The 26,812-nt window shown below is 38.5% G+C and overlaps 1 protein-coding gene across 1 annotated transcript in view; it reads left to right on the top strand.

Annotated features, from left to right (window-relative positions):
- The first annotated feature begins 1,790 nt into the window (after positions 1-1,790).
- ALDH3B1 (aldehyde dehydrogenase 3 family member B1) overlaps positions 1,791-26,812 on the top strand; it is a 280,384-nt gene continuing 255,362 nt past the window's right edge. Inside the window, exons 1-3 of the mRNA XM_053708856.1 lie at positions 1,791-1,897; positions 6,810-6,930; positions 7,070-7,155. Coding sequence (XP_053564831.1) covers positions 1,805-1,897; positions 6,810-6,930; positions 7,070-7,155 — 300 coding nt within the window. The 5' untranslated portion in view covers positions 1,791-1,804. The remainder of the gene's footprint in view (positions 1,898-6,809; positions 6,931-7,069; positions 7,156-26,812) is intronic.

The following is a 26,812-nucleotide window of genomic DNA, read 5'->3' as shown; positions in this document are numbered from 1 at the left end:
TGTGTAAGGTAATTGTATCCCAGGCAGAGGGGAGGATTTTGTAACCCATTGTGTAAGGTAATTGTATCACAGGCAGAGGGGAGGATTTTGTAACCCATTGTGTAAGGTAATTGTATCATAGGCAGAGGGGAGGATTTTGTAACCCATTGTGTAAGGTAATTGTATCATAGGCAGAGGGGAGGATTTTGTGGGGGAGTGTCTGAGTGTATTGTATGTGTTTATTGGTTGGGGGGTACTAATGTGTAAGAATGTGTATATAAGAACAATAAACCCACAGCTCTGGCTGTTCACTGCTTGACCCTTAACACGGAGCCTTGTCTCGTCTTTTGGGGGATTTACTGTAGGCTGTTAGAGACTGATTGCCAGGAGTGTAAGCCGCTTGGGTGCTTGTCCTGTTCGTCTGCTAGCAGCTATTCGTGAGGTTCCAGTTCGGGAGTTTGGTGTTCTGCAGTAGCTGTGCCTGTGTCTCTGGAAGGGAAGATCTACTAAATGGCGGTTTAACCCCTTGTGTGCAAAACGGTCCGTTACAATTCCAAACTGTCAGGATTTATGAGTCTCCATATGATTTCTACCCTCAATGTGTTGCATATATCATTTAAAACAATATCTTCATACTTATTTTCTTTATTAAAAAAAGTTTTTTTTTTTTTTTTTGGTTGGTTCTATACAACATTGGCTTTGGCGTTAGATTATAATCCCCTGCCATTATAATATCTAGATCAATAGAACTTTATTAATTCTTTTTGAACTTTATCACAAAATTTCAATCTCTTTTGTTCGGGTTATACAGATTACAAATTAACAGCTCTTTCTCTATTACTTCCATAATTATAATTACATATCTTACTTGTTAATCTATTTTGACCTTTTTAATCTTGTATACTAGGTTTTTTACTAATATCGCTACTCCTCTAGCTGATTGTCTATAAGAGGAGTAGAAAACATCCTTCACCCATTTCTGTTTGAATTTTTCAAGTTCAATATCTGATAAATGCGTTTCTTGAAAACGCGCTATATCGATATTGAGTTTTTTTAGTTGAGTTATATTTGCCTCTCTTTTAACTGGGGAACTTATTCTCCCAACATTCCACGTTACTAATTTAATCATCTATAACACTTTCAGTGGTTAAATATTAGCCCATAAAGAGGAACAAGAAGGAAATAAAAAATAAATAAATATATAAATAAAAACCCTATACAACCAAACTCCTGTTTATCTTGTAACCCTTAGTAGATTTAGGTAATGAAGTCAGTCAAACTTCTCATATTAGTTTTTCATAGACTTTAACCTCTACAGCTTAGTTCTGTGGTTTATTCCTTATACTTTGCTATTTAAAGAGGTTCATGCCCCTAATGAAAAAAAACACTCTTCATTTTCATCTTTGTGACATCAATGACCTAATTATCACATGGCCTTGAAATACCTGAGCTAAACAATTCTATGTTATACTTCGTTTTAATGATAGACTTCAGGTTTTAGTTTTCAGAGAACAAGATTCACGTTGTAAACGTCCGTACATATATGAAAGTTTAATATTATTTTGCCATTAGTAGCTTAGTATTAACAATTCCCCACTAACCTCATTACCCCTGGGCTGTGAGTTCCAGTAACATTTACCTTTTCAGCATCATATTATTTAACAGAGCAAAGCAAATGAGATAATGTAGAGGTAAACTGTAAAGTTATTTATAAATTACATTCTGTCTCTGAATCATGAAAGGAGAAAATGTGGTTTTGATGTCCTTTTAATCCTCCCCGTGACGCTGAATTGTTTTATTTTTCCAGCCGCATTTTGAGACAGAGATGTCAGAGCTGAGTATGGTGAGAAATGAAATTAATCTGGCGCTAAACAACCTGAGCTCCTGGACGAAGGATGAACATGTGACCAAAAATATGGTGGGTACCGGCAAAACAGAAGGCTATACCAGGCTGCACTAGTGACTCCTCTTATTCTAACTAAATGAGAAGCCTCTGAACAATGCTTTGTTCTTCCCAGTGTAGGAGATACCTCTAGAGACATAGGCCTCTATTTATCAAGCCGTCAACCGCAAATACGCTTGAATTCCACAGCGTATTTGTGGCGAGGCTGATTCGCCATAGTTATCAAGCCCTACAGACTGGCTAAAGTAGAATTTAGTGACGTAACAAATGATCCGCCGGATCAGTCCTACACAGATCGATGCTTACATCACTCCAGATGTTCCGAACACAAGTTCGGCACAATCTGACTACTTTTGGTAGTTATCAAAGAAGAACCAGGTACGCTCGATACTATTCCGGCCCAGCGTACCTGGTTTTCAATCCGCCGCCCTGGAGGTGGCGGATCCCATAGGAATCAATGGGAGTCTGACAGCAGCAAAAGCTTATGTTCAATGCTGCCCGATATCCCATTGATTTCTATGAGAAGTGTCTGCACCTAACACCCTAACATGTACCCCGAGTTTAAACACCCCTAATCTGCCCCCCCCATACCGCCGCCACCTAGATTATATGTATTAACCCCTAAACCACTGCTCCTGGACCCCGCCGCAACTAAATAAAATGTTTATCCCCTAAACCACCTCTCCCGGACCCCGCCGCATCTAAATAAAATGTTTAACCCCTAAACCGCCGCTCCCGGACCCCGCCGCCCCCTACATTAAAGTTATTAACCCCTACCCTGCCCCCCCCCTACACCGCCGTCACTATATTAAAGTTATTAACCCCTATCCTGCCCCCCCCTACACCGCCGCAACTATATTAAAGTTATTAACCCCTAAATCTAAGTCTAACCCTAACACCCCCTAACTTAAATATTATTTAAATTAATCTAAATAAAATTACTATTATTAACTAAATTATTCCTATTTAAAACTAAATACTTACCTGTAAAATAAACCCTAAGATAGCTACAATATAACTAATAGTTACATTGTAGCTATTTTAGGGTTTATTTTTATTTTACAGGCAACTTTGTATTTATTTTAACTAGGTGCAATAGTTATTAAATAGTTATTAACTATTTATTAGCTACCTAGTTAAAATAAATACAAATTTACCTGTAAAATAAATCCTAACCTAAGTTACAATTACACCTAACACTATACTACAATTAAATAAATTAAATACAATTACCTACAATTAATTAAAATTAACTGAAATTAACTAAAGTACAAAAAAAACAAACACTAAATTACAGGGAAAAAAAATTGCAAGAATTTCAAACTAATTACACCTAATCAAAGCCCCCTAATAAAATAAAAAATCCCCCAAAATAATGAAATTCCCTACCCTATACTGAATTACAAATAGCCCTTATAAGGGCCTTTTGCGGGGCATTGCCCCAAAGTAATCAGCTCTTTTACCTGTAAAAAAAAGAAATACAACCCCCCCAACATTAAAACCCACCACCCACACACCCAACCCTACTCTAAAACCCACCCAAACCCCCTTAAAAAAACCTAACACTAACCCCTGAAGATCACCCTACCTTGAGAAGTCTTCACCCAGCTGGGCACAAGTGGACATCCAGACCGGCAGAAGGCTTCATCCAGGCGGCATCTTCTTCCATCCGGAGCAGAGTGGGTCCATCTTCAATCTAGCCAACGCAGAGCCATCTTCTTCCATCGACGTCCTAACACTGAATGAAGGTTCCTTTAAATTACGTTATCCAAGAATTCTATCAGCCAATCGGAATTAAAGGGACATGAAACCCAAATTTTTTCTTTCATGATTTAGAAAGAGCATACAATTATAAACAACTTTCTAATTTACTTCTATTATCTATTTTGCTTCATTCTCTTGATATTCTTTGCTGAAAAGCATATCTAGATATGCTTAGTAGCTGCTGATTGGTAGCTGCACATAGATGCCTCCTCTGATTGGTCCACCGTGTGCATCGCTCTTTCTTCATTAAAGTATATCTAAATAATGAAGCAAATTAGGTAATAGAAGTAAATTGGAATGTTGTTTAAAATTATATTCTCTACCTTAATCATGAAAGAAAGTATTTGGGTATAGTGTCCTTTTAAGGTAGGAAAAATCCTATTGGCTGATCCAATCAGCCAATAGGATTGAAGTTCAATCCTATTGGCTGATCCAATCAGCCAATAAGATTGAGCTTGCATTCTATTGGCTGATTGGATCAGCCAATCCGATTGAACTTCAATCCAATTAGCTGATTGCATCAGCCAATAGGATTTTTGCTACCTTAATTCCGATTGGCTGATAGAATTCTGTCAGCCAATCGGAATTCAAGGGACGCCATCTTGGATGACGTCATTTAAAGGAACCTTCATTCAGTGTTAGGACATTGATGGAAGAAGATGGCTCTGCATCGGCTAGATTGAAGATGGACCCACTCTGCTCCGGATGGAAGAAGATAGAAGATGCCGCCTGGATGAAGCCTTCTGCTGATCTGGATGTCCTCTTCTGCCCGGATAGGATGAAGACCTCTGGAAGTCCACTTGTGCCTGGCTGGGTAAAAACATCTCAAGGTAGGGTGATCTTTAGGGGGTTAGTGTTAGGTTTTTTTAAGGGGGGTTTGAGTGGGTTTTAGAGTAGGGTTGGGTGTGTGGGTAGTGGGTTTTAATGTTGGGGGGTTGTATTTCTTTTTTTACAGGTAAAAGAGCTGATTACTTTGAGGCAATGCCCTGCAAAAGGCCCTTTTAAGGGCTATTTGTAATTTAGTATAGGGTAGGGAATTTTATTATTTTGGGGGGATTTTTTATTTTATTAGGGGGCTTAGATTAGGTGTAATTAGTTTAAATTACAGAAAATAAAAAAAAATTACAAGAATTTTAGTGTTTTTTTTTTTTTTGTACTTTAGTAAATTTTAGTTAATTGTAATTAGTTTTATTTAATTGTAGTTAATTTATGTAATTAATTTAATGATAGTGTAGTATTAGGTGTAATTGTAACTTAGGTTAGGTTTTATTTTACAGGTAATTTTGTCTTTATTTTAGCTAGGTAGTTATTAAATAGTTAAAGGGACACTGTACCCAAAAATTTTCTTTCATGATTCAGATTAAGCATGAAGTTTTAAGCAACTTTCTAATTTACTCCTATTATCAAATGTTCTTCATTCTCTTGGTATCTTTATTTGAAAGGCAAGAATGTAAGTTTAGATGCCGGCCCATTTTTGGTGAACAACCTGGGTTGTCCTTGCTGATTGGTGGATAAATTCATCCATCAATAAAAAAGTGCTGTCCAGAGTACTGAAACCAAAAAAAGCTTAGATGCCTTCTATTTCAAATAATGATAGCAAGAGAATGAAGAAAAAATGATAATAGGAGTAAATTAGAAAGTTGCTTAAAATTGCATGCTCTTTCTGAATTACAAAAGAAAAAATTTGGGTACAGTGTCCCTTTAACTATTGTACCTAGTTAAAATAAATACAAAGTTGCCTGTAAAATAAAAATAAATCCTAAAATAGCTACAATGTAATTATTAATTATATTGTAGCTATCTTAGGGTATATTTTATAGGTAAGTATTAATTTTTAAATATGAATTATTTAGTTAATAATAGTAATATTTATTTAGATTTATTTTAATTATATTTAAGTTGGGGGGGTTAGGGTTAGACTTAGGTTTAGGGGTTAATTACTTTATTATAGTGGCGGCGGTGTAAGGGGGGACAGGATCGGGATTAATATGTATAATGTAGGTGGCGGTGGGCTCCGGGAGCGGTGGTTTAGGGGTTAAAAAATGTATTTAGTTGCAGCGGGGTCCGGGATCGGCAGGTTAGGGGTTAATAACTTTATGTAGGTGGCGGCGGTATAGGGGGTGGCAGATTAGGGGTTAATATGTATAATGTAGGTGGCGGCGGGGTCCGGGAGCGGCGGCTTTGGGGTTAATATATTATAGTTGTGGCGGGGTCCGGGAGCAGCGGTTTAAGGGTTAATAACTTTATTTAGGTGCGGGGGGCTCCGGGAGCGGCGGTATAGGGGTATAAAAGTATAGTATAGTGTGAGTGCTTAGTGACAGGCTAGCAAGAAAGCTGCGAATAAGCCGATGAGCAGCGAGATCGATAACTGTTAGTTAACAAAAGTCTGCTGCTCATCGCACCATACTTGGTGCGCGGCTTTTTCACAGCTTTCTTGATAAATTTGGCGAACGTATTCTGGTCCGTGGTGGCGATGTTAGGCGAGCGTATTGGGGCCATTGAATGCAGGTAAGCAGACAGCTTGATAAATAGTGGCCATATAATCATATTGCCTTACCAACAGATGGCGCTGCGCATAACGCTGCAATAAACCAGTGAACAACAGATGGCGCTGCGTATAACCCTGCAATAAACCAGCGAACAACAGATGGCGCTGCGCATAATCCTGCAATAAACCAGTGAACAACAGATTTATACACAGTGACCCTTATGTTAGATTTACTATAATATTATTATTATACTGTGTGATACTTATGTTAGATTTACTATAATATTATTGTTACACTGTGTGACACTTATGTTAGATTTACTATAATATTATTGTTACACTGTGTGATACTTGTGTTAGATTTACTATAATATTATTGTTAAACTGTGTGATACTTATGTTAGATTTACTATAATATTATTGTTACACTGTGTGATACTTATGTTAGATTTACTATAATATTATTGTTACACTGTGTGATACTTATGTTAGATTTACTATAATATTATTGTTACACTGTGTGATACTTATGTTAGATTTATTTTAATACTATTGATACACTGTGTGACACTTATGTTATGTTTACTATAATATTATTGTGACACTTATGTTAGATTTACTATAGTTTTATTGTTATATAGTGTCATTTATGTTCTTTTGTGACATTTTTTTCAGGCCACAACATTTGATTCTGTTTTTATTCGTAAGCATCCATTAGGAGTTGTTTTGATAATTGCACCCTGGAATTACCCTTTTCAGCTCACCCTCATTCCTTTGATTGGAGCCATTGCTGCAGGTATAAAAACTGTAGAATGATAGATTTGTTATTCTAGTGTAACAAAGGAGGCATTAGCGATGAAGTCACTAAGGGAAATTAGGGTTGTAAGACAATAATAGTCACTATGTCCTGTAACTAAGCACTTCTGTCGTGGCAGGTAACTGTGTGCTCCTAAAACCATCAGAGATAAGTCAGAACACAGAAGCACTGCTGTCTGAGCTACTCCCACGCTACCTTGACACGGTGAGTCTGCCAAGAGCTTAGCCACAATGTTATAGTAGTAGTAATCATCAGAATTGGTGGGCCTGGCTCATTTGGGTGAGCCAGAATGTTTTAGTAGTAGACTTCACAGATGACCAGGTTCCTGGGTGTGGCCAGAACATTATAGCAGTAATCTTCAAAGATGATGACCAGGCTCATGAGGTTGGCTAGAATTGTATAGTAGTGAATGTTATAGATGGGACCAGGCTCATGAGGGTGGCTAGAATTGTATAGTAGTAAATTATTATTACTATTATTATGTATTTGTAGAGCGCTAACAGGTTCCGCAGCGCTATGAACATAGTTGGTATATAAAAAACAATTACAGGGATCAAATGGGTAGTGGGTCCTGCCGAGAGTTGCACTGTTGTAGTTGACTCTTATGAAGGTGGGCTACAAACAGCTGGGCTCATAGGCTTACATGCTATGGGGTTTAAGGGGATAGCAGTTGAGATGGGAAGGTTAGTGTAGGTTGTATGGGTCCCTAAATAGTAGAGTCTTCAGGGAGCAATTGAAGCTTTTAAAACTAGGGGAGAGTCTTGTGGAGCGAGGCAGAGAGTTCCATAAGATGGGAGCCAGTCTGGAGAAATCTTGTAAACCGGAATGTGAGGAGGTAACAAGAGAGGAGGAGAGTAGGAGATCATGAGCAGAGCGAAGGGGTCGGGAGGTAGAGTATCTGGAGACAAGGTCTGAGATGTAGGGGGAGCAATGCAATTGAGGGCTTTGTGTGTCAGAGTGAGAGTTTTGTGTTTAATCCTGGAGGCAAGAGGAAGCCAGTGAAGGGATTGGCATAGATGTGCGGCAGATGAAGAGTGACGTGTAAGGAAGATGAGCCTGGCAGAGGCATTCATTATGGATTGTAAGGGAGCTAGATGGCATCTAGGGAGACCAGAGAGGATGAGTTGCAGTAGTCGATGTGGATGAGAGAGTGGATTAAAGTCTTAGTTGTGTCTTGTGTAAGGAAGTGTCTAATTTTAGAGATGGTTTTTAAGGTGGAAGCGGCAGGCTTTAGCCAAGGACTGAATGTGAGGAGTGAAAGAAAGATCTGAGTCAAGTGTGACCCCAAGACATCGAGCATGTGATGTTTGGTTAATGATAGAGTTATCAACAGTTATAGAGACAGGGGTGGTGGAGATTTTGGAAGAAGGGTGGAAAATAAGGAGCTCAGTTTTGGAGAGATTTAGCTTGAGGTAGTGAGAGGACATCCAGGAAGACTAGTGAGAGGACATCCAGGAAGACATGAGAGAAAGACAGTTAGTGACATGGGTTAGCAGGGAAGGAGATAGTTCTGGTGCAGAGAGGTAGATTTGGGTATCGTTGGCATACAAATGATAGTGAAACCCATGGGACTTTATTAAGGAACCTAATGAGAACCAATAGAGAGCTGTGTTGCAGATGCCGAAGGATTGGAGGGTATTTAGCAAAAGAGGGTGATCGACAGTATCAAAGGCTGCAGACAGATCAAGGATAAGTAGAGAAAAGTGGCCTTTGGATTTTGCTGTAAATAGGTCATTGGTAACCTTAACAATTGCTGTCTGTTGAGTAAAGGGGGTGAAATCCAGATTGCAGTGGATCAAGGTGGGAGTTTAATGTAAGGAAATGGGATAGACGTGCATATATTGTAGCTTTTCAAGAAGCTTTGAGGCAAGAGGGAGTAGGGAAAAAGGGCGGTAGTTGGATGGGGAGGTTGGATCAAGAGAAGGTTTTTTGAGGATAGATGTGACTTATGCATGTTTAAGAGATGTGGTAACTATACCAGTGCTGAGGGAGAGGTTGAAGATGTGTGTAAGTATAGCGGTAAGGGTAGAAGAGAGGGAGCAGAGTAGTTGTGAGGGGATGGGGTCGAGGGGACAGGTAGTGAGGTGAGAGGATAGTATAAGGGCAGAAACTTTTTCCTCTGTAACAGGGGCAAAAGAGCTAAATTTATGGCTATGTTGGTTTTGGATGATTTTGAGCTTTTGAGGGGGTGGGAGACCGGTAGTATGTTGAGAGCTGATTTCATTTCTGATGGAGTTGATTTTGTTGTTGAAGTAGCTGGCAAAATCTTGAGCTGAGAGAAAAGTTGTGGTGGGAGGTGGGGGTGGGCGGAGAAGAGTATTGAATGTGGAGAACAGACGTTTTGGGTTTGAAGAAAGAGTAGAGATAAGAGTAGAAAAGTAATGTTGCTTATATAGATTAAGGACAGAATAGTAAGAGTTCAAGATAAATTTATATTGAAGAAAGTCAGCAGAACTCCGAGATTTCCTCCAGTGTCGCTCAGCAGTATGGAAACATCTGCGTAGGTACCGTGTCAGAAGAGTATGCCAGGGCTGAGGATGAGTGTATGTTTTCCGAGCTATGGTAGGTGGGGCCAGATTATCAAGGACCGATGTAAGGGTGGAGTTATAGTAGCAGATAGATTCATCAGGATAGGAAAAGGAGGGGATGGAAGAGAGAAGAGGTTCAAGAGAGCTAGCGAGCTGTTACTGATCTAATGACTTGCTACTTCTGTGACGTTTAGTGTGAGGGGTAGAAAGAGGTAGAGTTATAAAGAGGGAGGTGATGTTACAAGTGAGGAGGTAGTGGTCAGAAAGAGGAAAAGGTGAGTTTGTGAAGTCTGAGATAGTGCATCGCTAGCTTAAAATCAGATCAAGGGAGTGACCATCTTTGTGAGTGGGAGAGTCATTCCATTGTGACTGGCTGAAAGAGGAAGTGAGTTACAGAAGTTGTTTTGCAGAGGAGGCAGTGGGATTATCAACAGGGAGGTTGAAGTCACCGAGAATTAGGGCAGGGGTATCTGAGGTAAGAAAGTAAGGTAGCCAGGCGGTAAAGTGATCTAGAAATAGAGTTGCGGAGCCAAGGGGGTGGTATATGACTGCAACGCATAAAGAGAGGGGAGAGTAATGTTTATATGTTAATCCATATATGTTAGTACACATATCCATCAGATCGGTCCTTAATGTAAATAGAAGCGTAATCTGAAGAGATTACATACATCGATGTTCCTTATTGGTATGTTAAAGTATTATCATATCCCAACCGTACTGTATACTGTGCGTATATTGGTGTAATTAGGAGGCACCATTCATATTTATTTGTAGGCGCATACTATGTTGGATAAATATTAAGAAACATCGGTTTATGTAGATATTTAATCTATACACACAGCTGGTTCTATCTTAACCTCCTATCACATTCACTCTATGTGTATTTAAATCCTACTACTTATGAGGTTGATGTTTGTACGGATATCCATCATCTCAGTCCTTGGTGTATATATACAGGAAATCTAAAAAGGGATATGTAGATTAATATTCCTTGTTTTAATATTTGTGTATTATCATATCCCAAACACATTGTATAGTGTGTGTATATATTAATCCATATATGTTGGTACAGATACCCATCGTATCAATCCTCAGTGTGTATATAAAGAAATTGCATACATTGAAATTCCTTGTTGGCATATAGTGGTATTATCATATTCCAACCATACTGTATATTGCATATCTATTAGTATCACATTAAAAAAAAACTTTCATCAGTACTGATAATATTGAGATAAGAAGGTCCTACCACCTTAGGGATTATATAAAGCAGGGTTCTTCAAACTACGGGTCAGGACCCATTACTGGGTTGCAACACCATGTTTACTGGGTCGCGACTTGTGTGTGTATGTTGTAGGAGAGTGTGTGTGTGTGTGTGTGTTTTATATGATAGAGTGTGTGTTGTATGAGAGTGTGTGTAGTGTGTTGTGTGTGTGTGTGTTGTATGAGAGTGTGTGTGTGTTGTAGGAATGTGTGTGTGTGTGTGTGTTTTATATGATAGAGTGTGTGTTGTATGAGAGTGTGTGGTGTGTTTGTGTGTTGTATGAGAGTGTGTGTAGTGTGTGTGTGTGTGTGTGTTGTATGAGAGTGTGTGTGTTGTATGAGAGTGTGTGTGTGTTGTATGAGAGTGTGTGTGTGTTGTAGGAGAGTGTATGTGTGTGTTTTATATGATAGAGTGTGTGTTGTATGAGAGTGTGTGGTGTGTTTGTGTGTTGTATGAGAGTGTGTGTAGTGTGTTGTGTGTGTGTTGTATGAGAGTGTGTGTGTGTGGTGTGTGTGTTGTAGGAATGTGTGTGTGTCTTATATGATAGAGTGTGTGGTGTGTGTGTGTTGTATGAGAGTGTGTGTGTGTGGTGTGTGTGTGTGTTGTATGAGAGAGTGTGTGTGTTACTACCTTTTACAACACTGTAAAAGTTTGACTACAATCAGGAATAAAGTACACATACTTAATCACTTTACCAAAAATTGCAGCTATCTTGAATATTACTTCATAAATTTTCAAGCACAAAAATAGGGTCGCAAAGGTATGTGGTATCATGGCACTGGGTCTTGGGGGGAAAAGTTTGAAGAACCCTGATATAAAGTATTGCATCAATATTCTACTGATATACTAATTCAGGTATATACATAGTAATGTGTACTATAAGATGCATATTGTGTATATACACTATCTTAGTGATTTACATGTTCATAGGAAGGTCATGTTCGATGGAAGTATATAGGGATTCTATATCACAGGTTGCTAGCATGGTCTGCTCATCCAGTATTATATATTGTATCTTATTCAGTACATCCATTGTATCCCTAGTATGGGAGGGCAGTGTTAATACAATATTCATAAGCCTGATGTCAAGATATTTGGATGCCTGTTCACATAGGCTACCCATGCCTGAAACAATAGGTCTCCCTGGGGGTGTATTTTTCTAAAACACACTTATCAAGAATGCCAAAGATGATGCCATTATATCAGAAAAATTATTTAAATTCCTCCAAATCATAAATCCAAAAACTGCTACACTATACTAACTGCCTAAAGTAGATAAAAAAAAAATCTGAAACAAAGATTGAAGGATAGGAAATATCCAAATAGGATCCTGAAAAAAGCATATCATAGAGCACTACATTTAAATAGAGATGAATTATTGAAACCCAAAGAAAAAAACCTAGGTGACAAAAGAGTTAGATTCATCAGTACCTTCAATGATGTGCACTAAGACATCACATCTATACTAAATAGGCATGTACATATCCTACACACAGATCAAGCTATGGCAGACTGTGTGGGCAATAGGATAGCCATCACCAACTATTAGGGATAACATTGTCAGCAGTCATTTTATCAAACATATGCCGAGAAGGAAGGGCAACTTAAAAGGCACTTACCCCTGTGGGGGCTGTAAATATTGCCCATATATGAGGAATATCACTGAGATGGAGATTTTCCCAAGTGGCAAGGTACAAATGATAGAACTATATAACTGTAGAAGTAACAACATCATATATTGTTGTAAGAAAAGGTATGTGGGTATGTCCACAAGAGAATTTCGTGTGAGACTAGGAGAACATCTCTGTAATATTAAGAATGCTAAAAGAGATCATGAAAAAGGCAAAAAATGAACTACAGTGGTGAGACACTTTTTAGAACACCATCAGAGCAAACCTGAATTGATAGCTTGGATCCTACATAAAGTAAGACTTGGCATACGTGGTGGTGACATTGAAACAGCCCTTTTGAAGTCAGAAACTAAATGGATATTTAGACTACAAACTATGTTCCCAAAGGAATGAATAAGCAGATATGCTACAGTGCCTTCCTATGAACATGTAAATCACTAAGATAGTGTATATACACAATATGTATCTTATAGTACACATTACTATGTATATACCTGAATTAGTATATCAGAGATTATATAAAGTATTGCATAAATATTCTACTAAGGTGGTAGGACCTTCTTATCTCAATATTATCAGTACTGATACTAACAGATGTACAGTATGGTTGGAATATGATAATACCACTATATGCCAACAAGGAATTTCAATGTATGCAATTTCTTTATATACACACTGAGGATTGATACGATGGGTATCCGTACCAACATATATGGATTAATATATACACACACTATACAATGTGTTTGGGATATGATAATACACAAATATTAAAACAAGGAATATTAATCTACATATCCCTTTTTAGATTTCCTGTATATATACACCAAGGACTGAGATGATGGATATCCGTACAAACATCAACCTCATAAGTAGTAGGATTTAAATACACATAGCGTGAATGTGATAGGAGGTTAAGATAGAACCAGCTGTGTGTATAGATTAAATATCTACATAAACCGATGTTTCTTAATATTTATCCAACATAGTATGCACCTACAATTAAATATGAATGGTGCCTCCTAATTACACCAATATACGCACAGTATACAGTACGGTTGGGATATCATAATACTTTAACATACCAATAAGGAACATCGATGTATGTAATCTCTTCAGATTACGCTTCTATTTACATTAAGGACCGATCTGATGGATATGTGTACTAACACATATGGATTAACATATAAACACAATACAGTACTTGTGGAATATGATAAAATACCAACAAGAAATATTAATGTACGTAATCTCTTTAAGATTACCTCTATATACACAGGAAGGATCTATATAATGGATAATTGTACTAACACGTATCTATACCATGCAATACTGTGCCTTTCTGTAGTATGAGCTAAATATAAGGTGAATGACTATGGTAGGAGGTAATGATTAAAACAATTTCAGATTTGTCGGAACTCAATATTTAGCCAACATGATATTCGTCTATAACAATAAGTGGGCGGGACACTATAGTGAGACCTGCAATTGGCCCATTTGATACACTCCTCTCCTGAGCCAATGTGTATAGTATTTACACTACAATGCCAAATGATTGGCGCTCCCGAAACACGTGTATTACACGTCAGTGATCTTTGATTGGTCTGTTACTCTATTTAAGGGGAAAGAAGCCGGGCGGCTTTTGCCTTTGACAAAGCAGTGGCGAAACGCGCGTCAGGCGTTCTCCCTGCCCTCTGTTAAATAATATGTTGGTGCTTTTGCACAATTTTTATTAGTGGTATATTTTATCTTAATTTAACTAAAGTTCAAACACCTCTGAATGGGTTATTTATATTTTGGCAGTAATGTCTATATAGAACTTAGTCTTAAACATAAGAAAAAAATGTTTAGCAATCTAACTATAAACACGACAGTGCTAGCTATTTGAGTTCCAGCTGATTTATATTGTGGCAGTTATGTATAACGCTAACCATATTGTAAAAAGGTCTTCGCGACCTGAGAAAGGTTGTAGTTGAGATTATCCCTATATATATATATACCCTAGTATGCAATAGAAGAAACAGATTATGGTTTTGCACTTTAGGTGTGACAGGGACTTATATGTTCTTAACTTCTACGTGACGGTGCTAGCTAACTGAGTACCATCTGACAAACAGCTCTGAATATTAAATTGTTTCTGATATACTTCTATCGTTATAATCAACCTTAGCACATACATACTTGGGGAGTTTCTCCTCTACGTTAGCGCCAGTGATGTAGAAATTGGGGAATAATAGGTGTTTTAGTACTTAGGGCTATTAATCTAAGTTGATTTTCACTGTTACAATCAGCTGTAGCACAAATCATTACATATTCTTTATTATTGAGTATTATCTTTGCATACGATCTGGGGGGTCTCTCTTCAGCTTAATAATGGCATTAATTGTGATATAGATAAGTACATTTTGTACACATACTGACGTTTCTGTTCAATCGCCCCTTGTTCTATGCATATAGTTCATTAGATACCTGTGTGGAATAATTATAGAGAGTCTGCATGACTTATTCTCCAGAGGACAGGCATTTGTATCTGTATGGTTTTTAAGATTTTTAACATGTCTTTTTTATCAATAAAATATTAAAAGTTACATTTTACTTACAAACCCTCCACTTTCTTGTCCCCCATACTATTCTGTGTCTGGTAAATCTCATTTGTATTTAAGTACAAGTGTACCATACAGTACCTCTTCTTTCTCCACTTTGCAATCTATACATTTAGTTGGTACTAGGCACTGCCCTTAGCAGACACTTAGGTTTCTCTGCTTTGTTTTTTGAGTTTTACCATACTTTCCCCAATTTGTCTAAAAAATGATTGATCCTGCCACCCCATCTAACTGTTGGGCAATCTCCTTTTTCCTTTGCTTCCAAATTATAAGAACGAGTGGTCTATAATTGCCTAACTCAATTTCTCTCAACTCCTTACTTCATCCACTGCAATTTGGTTTCCGCCCTAAACACTCAACAGAAACCACTCTCCATAAAGTAACAAATGATCTGCTAAAGCAAAGGGAAACTATTCCTTATTAATTATTCTGGACATTTTTGTTTGCTTTTGACACTGTTGACCAGCCTCTCCTCTTTAAAATCCTACATTCATTTGGCATCCGAACCATAGCCCTCTCCTGGTTTGCTTCATATCTCTCAAACCGCTCGTTTTCAGTTTCCTCTAACAGCATGTCCTTTGATCCTTTACGTTTCTCAGTTGGAGTACCGCAAGGCTCTGTCTTTGGTCCCTTGCTTTTCACTCTATACATCCTCCCTTAGAAAACGTATATATCCTACTTTGGCTTCCAGTACCACATATATGCTGATTATTCCCGAATCAATCTTTCTTGCTCACAGGTGGTGAGAGTTTACGATCCATTACTCATGGGAATCACTTTTCTTTCATGTAATTGGCAAGAGTCCATGAGCTAGTGACGTATGGGATATACAATCCTACCAGGAGGGGCAAAGTTTCCCAAACCTCAAAATGCCTATAAATACACCCCTCACCACACCCACAATTCAGTTTTACAAACTTTGCCTCCTATGGAGGTGGTGAAGTAAGTTTGTGCTAAGATTTCTACGTTGATATGCGCTTCTCAGCATTTTTGAAGCCCGATTCCTCTGAGTACAGCGAATGTCAGAGGGACGTGAAAGAAGTATCACTTATTGAATACAATGATTTCCCTAATGGGGATCTATTTCATAGGTTTTCTGTTATCAGTCGTAGAGATTCATCTCCTACCTCCCTTTTTAGATCGACAATATACTCTCAATTTACCATTACCTCTACTGATAACTGTTTTAGTACTGGTTTGGCTATCTGCTATATGTGGATGGGTGTCTTTGGGTAAGTATGTTTTTATTTCTTAAGACACCTCAGCTATGGTTTGGCACTTTATGCATTTATATAAAGTTCTAAATATATGTATTGTACTTATATTTGCTATGAGTCAGGTTCATGTATTTCCTTCTGCAGACTGTCAGTTTCATATTTGGGGAATATAAAAAGATTTTTAAGAAATGTCTTTCTTACCTGGGGTTTAGTCTTTTTTTCAATTGACTACTTCTTGCAAATTGCGGGCGGTATTAGACCTGCGGGTGCATCAAATGCTAAACTTTATTGCGTCATTCTTGGCGCAAGATTTTTTTTGCCGTGAAAAATACGTCTGACACAACTTAGTCCGGCGTCATAGTTGATGCCAAGGCCGTACACACGGTTGCGTCATTAGTGACGCGAGTGTGTCATTTCCGGTTATTATTGGCGCCAAAAAAGTTTTCAGTTACGTTGTGCGTCATACTTGGTGTCAAAGTTTTTCATTATTTCAATACCCCATTGATGTTTGCCTCTTGCCTTTTTCTCTATCAGAGGGCTATGCTACTTGCATTTTTTCCCATTCCTGAAACTGTCATATAAGGAAATTGATAATTTTGCTTTATATGTTGTTTTTTCTTTTACATTTTGCAAGATGTCTCAATCTGATGCTGCCTCAGAAGTTTCTGCTGGAACATTGCTGCCTGACATCGGTTCTACCAAAGCTAAGTGCATTTGTTGTAAAATTGTGGAAATTATTTGTAATAGTTTTCATGATAAACTTTTACATGCAGATAATGTATCCATCAGTAATAGTACATTGCCAGTTGCAGTTCCTTCAACTTCTAATGTACATGATATACCTATGAATTTTAAAGAATTTATTTCTGATTCTATCCTGAAGGCTTTGTCTGCATTTCCACCTTCTAATAAACATAAAAGGTCTTTTAAAACTTCTCATTCAGTTGATGAAATTTCAAATGACCAACAACATAATAATTTATCCTCTTCTGATGAGGATCTATCTGATACAGAAGATCCTTCCTCAGACATTGACACTGACAAATCTACTTATTTATTTAAAATAGAGTATATGCGTTCTTTATTAAAAGAAGTGTTAATTACTTTTGATATTGAGGTAACCAGTCCTCTTGACATTCAGTCTAATAAACGTTTAAATGCTGTTTTTAAACCTCCTGTGGTTTCTCCAGGGGTTTTTTTCTATTCCTGAGGCTATTTCTGATATGATTTCTAAGGAATGGAGTAAGCCAGGTACTTCTTTTATTCCTTCTTCAAGGTTTAAAAAACTGTATCCTTTACCAGCAAATTCTATAGAGTTTTGGGAAAAAATCCCCAAAGTTGATGGGGCTATTTCTACTCTTGCTAAACGTACCACTATTCCTATGGAAGATAGTACTTCCTTTAAGGATCCTTTAGATAGGAAGCTTGAATCTTATCTAAGGAAGGCCTATTTATATTCAGGTCATCTTCTCAGACATGCAATTTTTTTGGCTGATGTTGCGGCTGCATCAACTTTCTGGTTGGAGAATTTAGCACAACAAGAATTGGATTCTCACATATCTAGCATTATTCGGTTACTGCAATATGCTAATAATTTTATTTGTGATGCCATTTTTTATATTATCAAAATTGATGTTAGATCCATGTCTTTAGCTATATTAGCTAGAAGAGATTTGTGGCTTAAATCTTGGAATGCTGATATGACATCTAAATCTAGATTACTATCTCTTTCTTTCCAAGGTAATAATTTATTTGGTTCTCAGTTGGATTCTATTATTTCAACTGTCACTGGGGGAAAGGGAGTTTTTCTGCCTCCGGATAAAAAAACCTAAGGGTAAATCTAAGGATTCTAATCGTTTTTGTTCCTTTCATCAGAAAAAGGAACAAAAACGTATTCCTTCCCCCAAGGAATCTTTTTCCAATTGGAAGTCTTCCTCAAATTGGAATAAATCCAAGCCATTTAGGAAACCAAAGTCAGCCCCTAAGTCCGCATGAAGGTGCGGCCCTCATTCCAGCTCAGCTGGTAGGGGGCAGATTAAGGTTTTTCAAGGATATTTGGATAAATTTTGTCCAAAATCAATGGATTCAGAGCATTGTCTCTCAAGGGTATCGAAGTAAGACCTCCTGTGAGAAGATTTTTTCTCTCACGTATCCCAGCAAATCCAGTAAAAGCTCAGGCTTTCCTGAATTGTATTTCAGACCTGGAGTCTTCAGGGGTAATCATGCCAGTTCCTTTTCAGGAACAAGGTTTGGGGTTTTATTCAAATCTATTCATTGTCCCAAAGAAGGAAAATTTATTCAGACCAGTTCTGGATCTAAAAATTTTGAATCGTTATGTAAGAGTACCAACTTTCAAGATGTTGACTAAGGACTATTCTACCTTTTGTTCAGCGAGGACATTATATGTCCACAATAGACTTGCAGGATGCATACCTTCATATTCCGATTCATCCAGAACATTATCAGTTTCTGAGATTCTCTTTTCTAGACAAGCATTACCAATTTGTTGCTCTTCCATTTGGCCTAGCAACAGCTCCAAGAATCTTTTCAAAGGTTCTAGGTGCCCTACTCTCTGTAATCCGAGAACAGGGTATTGCGGCGTTTCCTTATTTGGACAATATCTTGGTACTAGCTCAGTCTTTACGTTCTGCAGAATCTCACACAAATCAACTAGTGTTGTTTCTTCGGAAACATGGTTGGAGGATCAATTTACCAAAATGTTTCTTGATTCCTCAGACAAGGGTCACCTTTTTAGGCTTCCAGATAGATTCAGTGTCCATGACTCTGTCTCTAACAGACAAGAGACGTTTAAAATTGGTCGCAGCCTGCCGGCACCTTCAGTCTCAGTCATTCCCTTCAGTGGCTAGGTGCATGGAAGTTTTAGGTCTCATGACTGCAGCATCGGACGTGATCCCCTTTGCTCATTTTCACATGAGACCTCTACAGCTTTGTATGCTGAACCAATGGTGCAGGGATTATACAAAGATATCACAATTAATATCCTTAAATCCCAATGTACGACACTCTCTGACGTGGTGGATAGATCACCATTGTTTAGTTCAAGGGGCTTCTTTTGTTTGGCCAACCTGGACTGTAATCACAGCAGATACAAGTCTTTCAGGTTGGGGAGCTGTTTGGGGATCTCTGACAGCACAAGGGGTTTGGAAATCTCAAGAGGCAAGATTACCAATAAATATTTTAGAACTCCGTGCAATTCTCAGAGCTCTTCAGTTTTGGCCTCTGTTAAAGAGAGGACCGTTCATTTGTTTTCAGACAGACAATATCACAACAGTGGCATATGTCATTTATCAGGGTGGGACTCACAGTCCCCAAGCTATGAAAGAAGTATCTTGGATACTTGCTTGGGCAGAATCCAGCTCCTGTCTAATCTCTGCGGTGCATATCCCAGGTGTAGACAATTGGGAGGTGGATTATCTCAGCCGTCAGACTTTACATCCAGGGGAGTGGTCTCTCCATCCAGATGTGTTTTCCAGATTGTTCAGATGTGGGGTCTTCCAGATATAGATCTCATGGCCTCTCATCTAAACAAGAAACTTCCCAGATCCCTGTCCAGGTCCAGGGATGTTCAGGGGGAAGCAGTGGATGTGCTTACACTTCCTTGGTGTTATCATCCTGCTTACTTTTTCCCGCCTCTAGTTCTCCTTCCAAGAGTGATCTCCAAAATCATCATGGAACAATCATTTGTGTTGCTGGGGGCTTCAGCATGGCCACACAGGTTTTGGTATGCGGATCTGGTTCAGATGTCCAGTTACCAGCCTTGGCCACTTCCGTTAAGGCCAGACCTATTGTCTCAAGGTCTGTTTTTCCATCAGGATCTCAAATCATTAAATTTGAAGGTATGGAAATTGAACGCTTAGTACTAAGTCATAGAGGTTTCTCTGACTCAGTGATTAATACTATGTTACAAGCTCGTAAATCTGTCTAGAAAGATTTATTATAGAGTTTGGAAGACTTACATTTCATAGTGTTCTTCTCATAAATTCTCTTGGCATTCTTTTAGAATTCCTAGAATTTTACAGTTTCTTCAGGATGGTTTGGATAAAGGTTTGTCTGCAAGTTCCTTGAAGGGACAAATCTCTGCTCTTTCTGTTTTATTTCACAGAAAGATTGCTATACTTCCTGATATTCACTGTTTTGTACAGGCTTTAGTTCATATTAAGCCTGTCATTAAATCAATTTCTCCTCCTTTGAGTCTTAATTTGGTTCTGAAGGCTTTACAGGCTCCTCCATTTGAGCCTATGCATTATTTTGGACATTAAACTACTTTCTTGGAAAGTGTTGTTCCTTTCTTGTGAGTCTCCTTTTCTGATTTTTCATCAGGATAAGGCAGTTTTGCGGACTTCTTTTCAATTTTTACCTAAGGTTGTGAATTCGAACATTAATAGAGAAATTGTTTTCCCTTCCTTGTGTCCTAATCCTAAAAATTCTTTGGAAAGATCCTTACATTCTTTGGATGTGGTAAGAGCTTTGAAATATTATGTGGAAGCTACTAAAGATTATAGGGAGACTTCCAGTCTATGGCCTAGATTTAGAGTTGGGCGGTAGCCGTCAAAACCAGCGTTAGAGGCTCCTAACGCTTGTTTTGGGCTACCGCCGGTATTTGGAGTCAGTCAGGAAAGGGTCTAACGCTCACTTTCCAGCCGCGACTTTTCCATACCGCAGATCCCCTTACGTCAATTGCGTATCCTATCTTTTCAATGGGATCTTTCTAACTCCGGTATTTAGAGTCGTGGCTGAAGTGAGCGTTAGAAATCTAACGACAAAACTCCAGCCGCCGAAAAAAGTCAGTAGTTAAGAGCTTTCTGGGCTAACGCCGGTTTATAAAGCTCTTAACTACTGTGCTCTAAAGTACAATAACACCCATAAACTACCTATGTACCCCTAAACCGAGGTCCCCCCACATCGCCGCCACTCGATTAAATTGTTTTAACCCCTAATCTGCCGACCGCCACCTACGTTATCCTTATGTACCCCTAATCTGCCGACCCCTATATTATATTTATTAACCCCTAATCTGCCCCCCACAACGTCGCCTCCACCTGCCTACACTTATTAACCCCTAATCTGCCGAGCGGATCTCACCGCTACTATAATAAAGTTATTAACCCCTAATCCGCCTCACTCCCGCCTCAGTAACCCTATAATAAATAGTATTAACTCCTAATCTGCCCTCCCTAACATCGCCGACACCTAACTTCAAGTATTAACCCCTAATCTGCTGACCGAATCTCGCCGCTACTGTAATAAATGGATTAACCCCTAAAGCTAAGTCTAACCCTAACACTAACACCCCCGTAAATTAAATATAATTTAAATCTAACGAAATAAATTAACTCTTATTAAATAAATTATTCCTATTTAAAGCTAAATACTTACCTGTAAAATAAACCCTAATATAGCTACAATATAAATTATAATTATATTATAGCTATTTTAGGATTTATATTTATTTTACAGGTAACTTTGTATTTATTTTAACCAGGTACAATAGCTATTAAATAGTTAAGAACTATTTAATAGCTAAAATAGTTAAAATAATTACAAGATGGCGTCCCTCGAATTCCGATTGGCTGATAGGATTCTATCAGCCAATCGGAATTAGGGTAGGAAAATTCTGATTGGCTGATGGAATCAGCCAATCAGAATCAAGTTCAATCCGATTGGCTGTTCCGATCAGCCAATCAGATTGAGCTCGCATTCTATTGGCTGATCGGAACAGCCAATAGAATGCGAGCTCAATCTAATTGGCTGATTGAATCAGCCAATCGGATTGAACTTGATTCTGATTGGCTGATTCCATCAGCCAATCAGAATTTTCCTACCTTAATTCCGATTGGCTGATAGAATCCTATCAGCCAATCGGAATTCGAGGGACGCCATCTTGGGTGACGTCCCTTAAAGGAACCGTCATTCGTCGGGAAGTCGTCGGAAGAAGAAGATGGGTCCGCGGTGGAGGTCTTCACGATGGAGCCGTTCCTCATCGAAAGAAGATAGAAGATGCCGCTTGGATCAAGATGGTTGCCGGTCTGGATCGCCTCTTCTTCCCGGATAGGATGAAGACTTTGGAGCCTCTTCTGGACCTCTTTAGCCGCCGGATTATGGATCGCCAGCCCCCCCTTGGGCTTGGATGAAGATTTCGGAGCCAGGACGGATCGGTGTGATTACCCGGCAAGGTGAAGATAAGGTAGGAAGATCTTCAGGGGCTTAGTGTTAGGTTTATTTAAGGGGGGTTTGGGTTAGATTAGGTGTATGTGGGTGGTGGGTTGTAATGTTGGGGGGGGGTATTGTATGTGTTTTTTTACAGGCAAAAGAGCTGAATTCTTTGGGGCATGCCCCGCAAAGGGCCCTGTTCAGGGCTGGTAAGGTAAAAGAGCTTTGAACTTTTTTTTAATTTAGAATAGGGTAGGGCATTTTTTTATTTTGGGGGGCTTTGTTATTTTATTAGGGGGCTTAGAGTAGGTGTAATTAGTTTAAAATTGTTGTAATATTTTTCTAATGTTTGTAAATATTTTTTTATTTTTTGTAACTTAGTTCTTTTTTATTTTTTGTACTTTAGTTAGTTTATTTAAATGTATTTATTTGTAGGTATTGCATTTAATTAATTTATTGATAGTGTAGTGTTAGGTTTAATTGTAGATAATTGTAGGTATTTTATTTTATTTATTTATTGATAGTGTAGTGTTAGGTTTAATTGTAACTTAGGTTAGGATTTATTTTACAGGTAATTTTGTAATTATTTTAACTATTTTAGCTATTAAGTAGTTCTTAACTATTTAATAGCTATTGTACCTGGTTAAAATAAATACAAAGTTACCTGTAAAATAAATATAAATCCTAAAATAGCTATAATATAATTATAATTTATATTGTAGCTATATTAGGGTTTATTTTACAGGTAAGTATTTAGCTTTAAATAGGAATAATTTATTTAATAAGAGTTAATTTATTTCGTTAGATTTAAATTATATTTAACTTAGGGGGGTGTTAGTGTTAGGGTTAGACTTAGATTTAGGGGTTAATACATTTAATAGAATAGCGGTGAGGTCCAGTCGGCAGATTAGGGGTTAATAATTGAAGTTAGGTGTCGGTGATGTTAGGGAGGGCAGATTAGGGGTTAATACTATTTATTATAGGGTTAGTGAGGCGGATTAGGGGTTAATAACTTTATTATAATAGCGGTGCGGTCCACTCTGCAGATTAGGGGTTAATAAGTGTAGGTAGCTGGCGGCGACGTTGTGGAGGGCCGATTAGGGGTTAATAAATATAATATAGGGGTCGGCGGTGTTAGGGGCAGCAGATTAGGGGTACATAGCTATAATGTAGGTGGCGGTGGTGTACGGAGCGGCAGATTAGGGGTTAATAATAATATGCAGGTGTCAGCGATAGCGGGGGCGGCAGATTAGGGGTTAATAAGTGTAAGGTTAGGGGTGTTTAGACTCGGGGTACATGTTAGAGTGTTAGGTGCAGACGTAGGAAGTGTTTCCCCATAGAAAACAATGGGGCTGCTTTAGGAGCTGAACGCGGCTTTTTTGCAGGTGTTAGGGTTTTTTTCAGCTCAAACAGCCCCATTGTTTTCTATGGGGATATCGTGCACAAGCACGTTTTTGAAGCTGGCTGCTTCCGTAAGCACCGCTGGTATCTAGAGTTGCAGTGGCGTTAAATTATGCTCTACGCTCCCTTTTTGGAGCCTAACGCACTGAAAACCCAGCCATTCTGTGAACTCTAAATACCAGCGGTATTTAAAAGGTGCGTGGGAAAAAAAGCACGCGTAGCTAACGCACCCCTTTGGCCGCAGAACTCTAAATCTAGGCGTATTTGTTTTATTTTCTGGTCCTAGGAAAGGTTAGAAGGCTTCTGCTATTTTCTTGGCTTCTTGGTTGAAACTTTTGATTAATCAAGCTTATTTGGAGTCGGGTCAGGCCCCGAGAATTACAGCTCATTCTACTAGATCAGTCTCCACTTCGTGGGTCTTTAAGAATGAAGCTTCAGTTGATCAGATTTGCAAAGCAGCGACTTGGTCTTCTTTGCATACATTTACTAAATTCTTCCGTTTTGATGTATTTGCTTTTTCTGAAGCAGTTTTTGGTAGAAAAGTTCTTCAGGCAGCTAATTCAGTTTGATTCTTCTGCTTTTGATTTAAGTCTTTTTCTTTCATTTATGAGAATAAACTTATTTCTTTTTGGGTTGTGGATTAATTTTTTCAGTGGAAAATGGCTGTCTTTATTTTTATTCCCTCCCTATCTAGTGACTCTTGCGTGGAAGTTCCACATCTTGGGTATTGTTATCCCATATGTCACTAGCTCATGGACTCTTGCCAATTACACGAAAGAAAACATAATTTATGTAAGAACTTACCTGATAAATTCATTTCTTTCATATTGACAAGAGTCCATGAGGCCCACCCTTTTAATGGTGGTTATGATTTTTTTGTATAAAGCACAATTATTTCCAAATTTCCTTTGTTGATGCTTTCTACTCCTTTCTTTTTCACCCCACTGCTTGGCTATTCGTTAAACTGAATTGTGGGTGTGGTGAGGGGTGTATTTATAGGCGTTTTGAGGTTTGGGAAACTTTGCCCCTCCTGGTAGGAAGGTAAATCCCATACGTCACTAGCTCATGGACTCTTGCCAATATGAAAGAAATGAATTTATCAGGTAAGTTCTTACATAAATTATGTTTTTTACCACTAGGCCCTCTGTAATCTGTTACAGGGATGTGTCTTCTTCCTCCCTTTACAGATCTACACAATATTCCTATTCCATAACCTCTGCTGATATGTTTTCACTACTAGTGTCAGGGTTTTTTCCCTGCTTTGTTTGCCATGTGCTGCTGGCAGCCATTTCTTCTTCAAGATACGACGAGTCCACGGATTTTATCCTTACTTGTGGGATATTAACCTCCTGCTAACAGGAAGTGGCAAAGAGCACCACAGCAGAGCTTTATATATAGCTCCTCCCTTCCCTCCACCCCCCAGTCATTCTCTTTCCCTGTGTTAGTAATAGGAAGAGGTAAAGTGACGTGTTAGTTTTAGTTTCTTCAGTCAAGAAGTTTTTTATTTTTAAATGGTACTGGTGAGTACTATTTTCCTCAGGGAGATATGGAAGAAGATTTCTGCCCTGAGGTTGATGATCTTAGCAGATGTAACTAAGATCCATGTTGGTTCCCACAGAGCTTCTGAAGGTAGTGCAAGAGAAATCTTCAGTGTGGAGAACGGTTTCATGCTACAAGCAGCATTGAGGTATGTTCAGTCCTTTATTTCTGAGGAGACTTGTTATATCAGAACTGGCTGACATGTTTTCCCTGCAAGGGAAGGGGTAAGCAGTAGACCTGTAAACATAGGGCATTACTGAAGATCCTGTGATTATTTTATTGACATAGTACTGGGCTCAGCATTTATAAAGGGCTTAAAGCGGCATATATAAAGGGACACTGGGAGAGGCAGCTTAATGGTTTTTATTTGTGAGATCAAATAATCAGTATGGCTGTATATTTGTGTGCGCTTAGGGGACCACATGGCTTATTGCTAAACCGCTTCCCATGCGGTTGTACAGTCTAATGCGAACGTCATCCATGATGGGCGGGGCCTATTTTCACGTGCTCAGACGCGCAGTTTACTCTGACTGAGAAGGCAGCAGGCATTAGATCCGATTGGGCCTAAACTGGTGTTCTGTTAACCTGATCGTTGTTGCATTATGCAGTACCCTGGGGGCAGGTAGGCACCACAGCAGAGCTGTGGCAAGGTGCAGGGGTTATTTTTTCAAATCAAACATATTTTTTGCTATAAATATATTTTAAAGGTTAATTTCACCCTTTGCTCTTAGGGTGCAATCATTTTGGCACTATTGCTTATGTGTAGTTAATTATACAGCGTTATTTAACGTTTTTAGGCAGTTTGGGAAAAATTTGTGTGCTTTTTATCTCTTAAAGGCGCAGTACACGTTTTAAAAAAATATATAAAATTGTTTAAATCAATAAATAAAGTGTTTAACGACTATTGTGGTTATTGCTAGTCTGTTCAACATGTCTGACATTGAGGATACTAATTGCTTAATGTGTTTAGAAGCCATTGTGGAACCCCCTCTTACGTTGTGTACCTCTTGTACTGAAAGGGCCCTACAATGTAAAAAGCATATTTTAAGTAAAGAAAGTGTGCCTAAGGATGATTCTCAGTCTGAAGACAATCATGATATGCCATCCAATTCTCCCCAAGTGTCACAACCTTTAACGCCCACACAAGCGACGCCAAGTACCTCTAGTACGTCTAATTCTTTTACTCTGCAGGAGATGGCTGCAGTTATGTCAACTACCCTTACAGAGGTATTATCTAAATTACCAGTGTTACAGGGTAAACGCAGTTGGTCAGGTATTAATGTGAATACTGAATCCTCTGATGCTTTATTGGCTATTTCCGACGTACCCTCACAGTGCTCTGAATTGGGGGTCAGGGAATTGCTGTATGAGGGAGAACTTTCAGATTCAGAAAAAATATTATCTCAGACAGATTCGGACGTCATGTCCTTTAAATTTAAGCTGGAACACCTCCGCCTGTTACTTCGGGAGGTTTTAGCGACTCTGGATGATTGTGATCCTATTGTAA

The sequence above is a fragment of the Bombina bombina genome, chromosome 3, assembly GCF_027579735.1.
Source record: "Bombina bombina isolate aBomBom1 chromosome 3, aBomBom1.pri, whole genome shotgun sequence".
Classification (NCBI taxonomy): Eukaryota; Metazoa; Chordata; class Amphibia; order Anura; family Bombinatoridae; genus Bombina; species Bombina bombina.
The sequence above is the reverse complement of the archived record's forward strand: the minus strand, read 5'-3'. Positions and strand labels throughout refer to the sequence as shown.